We start from the raw sequence: 7,700 nt of genomic DNA on the forward strand, positions 1-7,700 counted from the left end.
AAGAGAGAAAGAATATATTTACTCATGCCCAAGCATCCATTTCCTACTCTTTCCAATACGTAATCCCATGTTTGTCCCTGCAACACAAAAATTTCTTATTCACTGTCCCTCATGCCCCCAAATTCCCCAAAGTAATGCTGAAAATTCATTTAACTCATCATTTTTTAATTATGTTGTTTGGGAAAATTGAGTAACAGCAGAGACACTGAAGCTCTCTGTTAAACAGAATCAGAAAGACAGAAAAATGTTTAAAACAGATTTTGAATAGGGGATGTAGAAAACAACACCAACAATCCACTGATCTGTATAATCCTTATAGCTTTCTAAAACATTTCAGTAGAACAAACAAAAAACCTCGTGCTGACAACAGTCCAAACTCCCAAAGCTTTGGGAATTAGAAGACAATCTTTTGAAACAGCTATAAAGCAAATACTCCACAGTCCAGATGAGCATATGAAGAGATGTTTGCAGTAAATGGAGAATTTTTGTAGTTGGGAAAGGTCACCAGTAGAGTTTCACAGACAGCTGTGCTGAGTTGTGCATTGTTCACTTCATTCCTAAATGGAAGAGTGATGAACCACAGAAAGAACAAAGTTTTGCTTTTGTTATTCATCTATTTTAACAAAGTCCACCTAGGAAGAACAGCAAAAAAAAAAAAAAAAAAAAAAACAACCTATCAACAGTCCATGAATGGCTATTAAAATGCAGACCAAATGCACGTATTACTATAACGTATATGGAGAAAATCAAACTTCACAAATAAAATGACAGGCCTAGAAGAGATCATTACTACCTACAGACAAGACCTTAAGCTTCCCTTGATTAGTCCATGAGACCTCATACCAGATTTGTCCATACAAATACTGGGCAAAGTTACAATTCCCTCACCTCCAAACACAGAAGAATGGGGAGGCAACCCCAGATGACTGGAGATTAATACCAGCCTTTCACTGAGAAGACTCCAACTTTAAAAAGAAAGGAATGGAGAAGCTAAGGATCAAAGATCACAAAATCATGGCTGCATTGGAATGACAGAGAGGGATCAAGTACTCACTCTCTCTTCCAATAGAAGAAATGGGGAACACTAAGTGAAACTAACAACTTTCAGGCTTCAAACAGAAGACAGCGATTTCCATCATATAGTTTGTGTAGTACTCCTTGTCACTGAAAGTTATAATGCAACTTAACAGCTAAATTAGTTGAAAAAAAGAGGTTAAACAATTTGTGGAGGAGAGATCCATCAAGTTCGACATAAAATATGGAAGTATCTTTAGCCTCAGAAATCCACTTCTGCAAATTATTATAGGTATAAACAACTATATGCTGCTCTATACTGACTACTTGTTCATAAGCTGTGCTTTCCATCACCCTCAAAAAACAGACATCAGGTCAAATGGGTCTTTGGGTTTACTTATTAAAGGTATCCTTCTGTAAATAAACCCATATTCATCATTTTAACATTCATATGTTAAGTATTTACTGCTTAAAAACACATCTTAGTAAAACAAGATGAAAACCAGAAATTGTATTTATCCACTCTAATATGTGACAATGTATTCCTCTGATGACAGTGTGTTAAGGGTACAGTAAGCTACTTGCAGTAAATGATGGATATGATTTTGTTCCATATGTTTTCCCATTCTTCAGCAAAGGATTTGATGAGGGCTAACACAGTGCTGAGATGACAAAAAAGTCTTCCCACCAGTGAATCCAGTGACTCGGAGCCAAGACTCATTTGGGCCTTCTGTTGCAGCCCTCAGCAGCTTTGCCTCTGCCTCCCAGTAAATGTCAAACACTATCAGTGCTGTGCCCTTCTGCCCCCTGCTAATGACCAAACACATTCTGCAAGCTCTGCAAATGTCTCCTTAACACACTCCTGCCTTGGTCCTGGCTCGTTCCATCAGCAGTACAACCAGCCTGCCTGGGAATGGCTTCAGCAGGCTTCACCTCCCACACACCCTGCACAGCTGCTTTGCTGGGGAGGATTGGTATCTTTTGCAGTACCCACTTGATTTGTTGGGACTCAGGATGGGGCTTAATAGAGAGAAAACCATAATTTGTACCAACAATTTGTGCACTTTGAAAGCTAATTTTTTCAATTGCTTATGACTCCTTTGCCTACTTTTTGCAAGTAGTTTCTTTCTGTTGAAAATTCTATGAAAACATTCTCATCTGAAAAATACTTTGAACTTTCGTTTAGACAAATAAATATCAACATCAACATACAGACATTTCATCTCCTTTTATTGTCAAGAGAAGACTAGTCAACACACTTGGTCTGGAAAAGGCACAAATAAATGAATAATCTGCCCAAACAACAGCTAATTGATTCAGTTGTCTGACCAGTGGTGGCCACTATTGATTTAGATGTCCTGGGCTGAGAGCAAGCAGCTGTGACATAGGCCCAATAGGAACTTAGTCTGAGGTTAGAAATTATTATTTCCAATAAAGGTGTCCCCTTTTGAGTGAGCTGAGTTCTGCTCCAGGCACTATGAACTGTACTGGCTGAGTTGCTACTTATTAGAAGGGAAATTCACAAACCAAACACAGATGTAAACTCCTGTATATAGAGACCTAAATGTAGGTGTTTCAATCCCAAATGAAATTCTTTACTTATTCATAAAATTTCTATGAAGGAAGATGTAAGATAATTTTTATTGAAATAATCTTGTGCTTTACCCCCCCTGTTCTGTGTCATTCAAGAAAATCATCACTGGCACCCACTGCAGTTCGCTGCCCAGCCAGGAGTGCCAATAGCTGTGTCAGTATTAAGTTATTTTCAAACCCTTCAAGTAAATCTTCAGTATCTGTACTTTTTTTTTTAACCTTAAGTATGTACAAATCCCTGCATCTTGAATAAAATCTTCTGGTGTGTTATCTCGTGACCAACTCCTACATGCAAATTGATGTTTACCCATAAAGTGATCAAGTGTACCCACAGTCCACATTGAGATTGCAATTCTTCATCCTTCACAGTGATGAGGTGTGTTTATTTTACTTTGTCTTAATTTTAATCTACTGGAATTTTTCCAAAAGGGTTTCAAAGATCTAACAGAACACAAGGATCTTGTATTTTCAGATGAAAATGGGATGGTTGTTTGCAGGCTGAAAATGCACCACTTCAAATAGCAGATCTGCAAACAGCATGCAGATTTCTGCTGTGATAGCCCAGAGACTCCTGCACTGACAGTCTCCATACATATCATCCATTTCATTTTCCTAAACATCTCTGCTAAGAGGTATAATGTTAGCACAAATCAACAATGAAATGCAAAATGTCATTACATTTCCATTACCCCTACCTCTTTAGTGATTCACATTTTCTTCAGATAGATGTGATTTGTGTCATTTAGTGTTGTGGGGGTTTTATTTGTGTTAAGACAGATACTCTTGGCAAGCCTCAATAATGATTTTCACTGGCAATTTGAACATACATTAAATTCCACCAAAAGCTCTTATGGAGAGATGAAAAAAATGTAAGTACTTCCTACTCAGCTGTCCAGAAACTCACCACAGAATTAAATTACTAAAACTTCCCCCTTTCCCTTTGACATCTACAGTACAATCCAGAAATTAAAATACATTGATAAGTGAGTAAATAAAAAAGTTAGAATCATGTAACAAAAGCAGTAATATGCAACACAAACTGTTGCCCTCAATCTCATTTCAGAGCCTACCTTCAAAACCTATTCAGCTGGAATGGCTGCAACTTAAGAAATTCTATTAAGGTTTGATCACTTAAAATTATACTCGCATGTTGAACAGGTGTTTCATTCGTAGCAGACATGCAGGTGCAATAATAATTACGCCCAAATTAATAATCACACAACAAATACAGAATTACTTATTTCAAAATTAAATCTTCTCCTCAATAATTTGCATGTCATTCTCAGTGCAAATCAAGTCCACTTTCTTTGGTGACAACTATTTTTGTCAATTTTTACCTTTTCTGCTATTAACAGAATATTAGTTTCTTTTCTTGTTCAGTCTGTTAGACTCAAGTGCAGTGAATACAATTTTGTTTGTACAGCTAGCAAGAAACAAGAGAGCAATGAGGTGCTGCCAAGAAAAACTGTGAACAAATTTCAGTATTGGTCTGAGTATGTGTAGCTAGTCCTGTAGACAGGTTTGGATTTCGATTGTGTTTAGATACAAATAGTAACACATTGCATCAATATTCAAATGTCTTCTGTCAGAATTATCAACACCACATACCAGAAATTGCTCTAGAACACAGAAATTCCCTAAAAAGTGTAAGACAGGATACAATTATGGGAGGGGGAGACAGCAAGAGGAAATATCCAGAATTTTACATTCCTCCATAGCTTAAATGGTTTAATATAAATATGTTTCACCAATTTCTGTGAAAATAAGCACTCTGTATTTAGTCAGAGATGAAATGAAATTTCCATGATTGTATTTATGGCATTAAGCAGCTTTTCAAACCATTTTGTACACGGGTCTCCATTTTTAAGGGAAGTCAGTACAGGACTGGGATGTTGGCCCTAGTCCAAAAAAGTCCAAAATTGTCCCAGGTAAAAATGAAACCACATGCTTATGCACGGCTCCCTGAGCTCGTCCAAAACTGGCAGAATCCACCCTGCAGAAGCAAATAAACCATGGTTCCGAGGGAAGGGGAAGTGCCAGAAAGGGGGAGGAGCAGGAGAGAGTGAGAAAATGTACAGCCAGAAGTAGCACTGGCATGGTCAGCAACTAGTAATGTTATGAACAGCTTTCAAAGGAGAGCCTGAGATTAGGAGTAGACATTTTTGATATGTGGGAGAAAACACTTGGCTGCACCATTGGTCTGGGCCCCATGCTGTTTTAATCCATGTAACAAATGATATGTGAAGTAGAGCAAAGTCAACTCAGCTTCCAAAACATTTTTCAGAACCAGTACTCCACAAAATACTTATAAGCCAGGAAAAACTTAGGGCGATATTTTTTTACAAAATTACTTTGCACAGTCAATCTATGTTGTAAGTAAGAAATAAAACAGATGAGAATGTGGAATTTATCAATGCCAGTAAAAATGGACTTAACCCATCAGCAATACACTCTGCAGGATTTCCTAAATTTTTGTTTGAAAGGGGAAGGTGATTGATTTAATTTAATTTATTATTTTTAATTATCTAACTATCAACACTACTACTAAAGAAAATACATTTAATATACAGGCACCACTTGAAAGACAAGCATTGAGAGTCAAACCAGAGATTAAATAACTACTTACTTTCATGCTTAAAAAAGAAACTGTCCTTGACTATAGAAAGCCCTCTATGGGTGATGGTCTACGTCTGTGAAGTGCAGTGAAGAACTACAGTTCAACATCACAGGTAAGTAAAAAAAAATTAGTGGTAATTCAGTGAGTACCTCAGACATGTAATAGTTATTCTGAAAGTACCTCTTACAGCTAAAACTAAGCAATTCATATAAAACAGGTAAGCTATTCATGTATGATTGGTACCTTTAAACTACTGATTATTAAATAAATTGTACCATTGTTCTTTGTCCCAAAGACTCGTATTGCCTAACTCTCTTCTGACCCAGCTCTTTCCATCCACAGCCGTTCAGCAGAACTGCAGCAGAAGGAGTAACTGAGTATTTACAGATGAAATACTGCCTATTTTATTTATAATAGTTCTCTGGTCAGCTGTCCAGAAAGGATAATACCCATTACTAGATGACAAGTAAGGTCACCACTAGGTTTTGAAGAATGCTGGTCATCTGGAGGCATATTTTGAAAACAACCATTCTTTGTCAAGCTGAAAACATTTTTAACTTCTTCTGCATTACTTCTGCAGCATGGTAGCTTGCATTCTACCAGAATGATAATTCACATTTGGGGCACTAGACAACTTGATATATTAGTGGAGTTAGACGAGTATAATGCTTGCATTGTTCACACGTTCTCCTCTGACTCACTGCAAGATTATAAATACCCACCGTAAGGGGAGCTCCACCCCGGCGAGGTTGAATCTAATATTTTCAGCTGTTGCAGACCCTTCTACCTTTAAGACGAAACCAAGCCATTAGGACTTGACTCCACACTAAGCCTTTTTTTTTTTTTTTTTTTTTTTTTTACATTTAAGATGATTCACAAAGATTCACAAAACTAGCTTTACACGGCTTCCTGTAATCTCAAGGCAAAAGGTGTTCTGTAAATGTACTTTGTTTCAAATGTAAGAAACATTAACCACCCACTTCCTGTACTGTTCCCTAAAAGGTTTACAAGTACTGCAGGACTAATCCAATTCTGCCAAAAGCCTGCACTTCTTGCCAAAGAGGGACTCAGTTAATGCTAAATGACTGTACTCTTCACATTAAATAATATTTGGAAGCTGAAACACAGCAAGGCTTTATAGACCCCTTTTGAAAATATCTGACAAAGTCACAAGTTAATTTATGACAGGAGGCCCCGCAGAAAATTCCCAGGGCCAAGCTCTGTTCAGCTTCCACGGCTGAGTGTGTGTAAGGAAAGGGCAGGGCTGGTGCCAAGAGCTTTCTGAGCCCAAGTAACATATAAGCAGGTCAGTGGAACAAATCTGCTCCTCTCAGTAAGCCACGAAACAAAATAGTGTGTGATGTTCATTTGGAACTTTGCCTTTATTGCAGGGAAATATGTCTGGAAAGGTAACTGTTTCAGAAAAATCAATGTGAATTAAATGTCAATCATTGTCAATACTGAAATTTATACCAATGCAATCCCACCCAAAACAGTGACCAGAGGAACGGCCGGGCACTTCAACTGACACATTTGTGCTTGAACTAAAAAAATGGTTGTTAACTAATGTTGGCAAATCCCTGCAGGAATCTGAGCCGAGTTCGTTTTCAGCAAGCCCAGGGCTTGGGTCCCGGTTTGCTCGTACATCCCCAACATGTCTAAGAATTGAGCAGAAAGTGTCACCTATGTCCCTGTCGATCCCTCTGCCGCCTGAATTTGCTTTTAAACAGGATACTAAGGAAGTACTGAAATTCTTCTAGGGACGCACGCTAACCAGACCCGCACGCTAACCAGAACATCCACCTCTAAGAGCCCCGAAGAACCGGGAGCACCGCTCCGACCCCCTCCATCCCGCGCCGCCGGTGCCGGGCAGGAGCACGGCCGGACCGCGGGGCCGAGCGGGGCCGGGGGCGGCGAGCGCAGCCCCGGAGCAGCGCAGCGACGCCCGAGCCCCTCGGGCAGAGCCACCGCCGCGGGTCCGGCCCCCTCCCCCGACCGCAGACAAAGAGCCGAGGCTCCGCCACCACCCACCCCAGCGCCTCTCGCCCCAGGTATCCATCCCCTCCTCCGCCTTCGCCGCTGCCCTCCCTCCCTTCCTGCCTCCCTCCGCCCCCCTGCCTGCCCCGGGCCGCCGCGGCAGCCCCCGCCGGGTACTCACAGGATGGTGGTCTGGGGGGACACGGCGGGGACGCTCTCCAGCATCAGATGCATGCAGCGCACCGTGGTGCGGAAGCAGAGGCAGCGGCTGGGGCACCACACGCTCCCGCGCTGCGGCGGCGGCTGCGCGGCGGCGGGGGGGAAGAGCCCCCCACTGCGGAGCAGCAGCAGCAGCAGGCAGAGCCCGGGGGCGGCCGCCGCTTCGCACCGGGCCATGCTGCCGGGCGGAGGGCGAGGAGGAGGAGGAAGAGGAGAGGGGCTTCTGCAGATCCGCGTCGCGCCCGCTCCGCTCCCGGCTGCCGCTCGGGTCGGCGGCGGG

At 41.4% G+C, this 7,700-nt stretch overlaps 1 protein-coding gene across 1 annotated transcript in view; it reads right to left on the minus strand.

Annotated features, from left to right (window-relative positions):
* Positions 1–7,700, minus strand: part of PXDN (peroxidasin) — an 83,120-nt gene extending 75,420 nt beyond the window's left edge. Inside the window, exon 1 of the mRNA XM_059842821.1 lies at positions 7,383–7,700. Coding sequence (XP_059698804.1) covers positions 7,383–7,597 — 215 coding nt within the window. The 5' untranslated portion in view covers positions 7,598–7,700. The remainder of the gene's footprint in view (positions 1–7,382) is intronic.

This window comes from Haemorhous mexicanus, chromosome 3, assembly GCF_027477595.1.
Source record: "Haemorhous mexicanus isolate bHaeMex1 chromosome 3, bHaeMex1.pri, whole genome shotgun sequence".
Lineage (NCBI taxonomy): Eukaryota > Metazoa > Chordata > Aves > Passeriformes > Fringillidae > Haemorhous > Haemorhous mexicanus.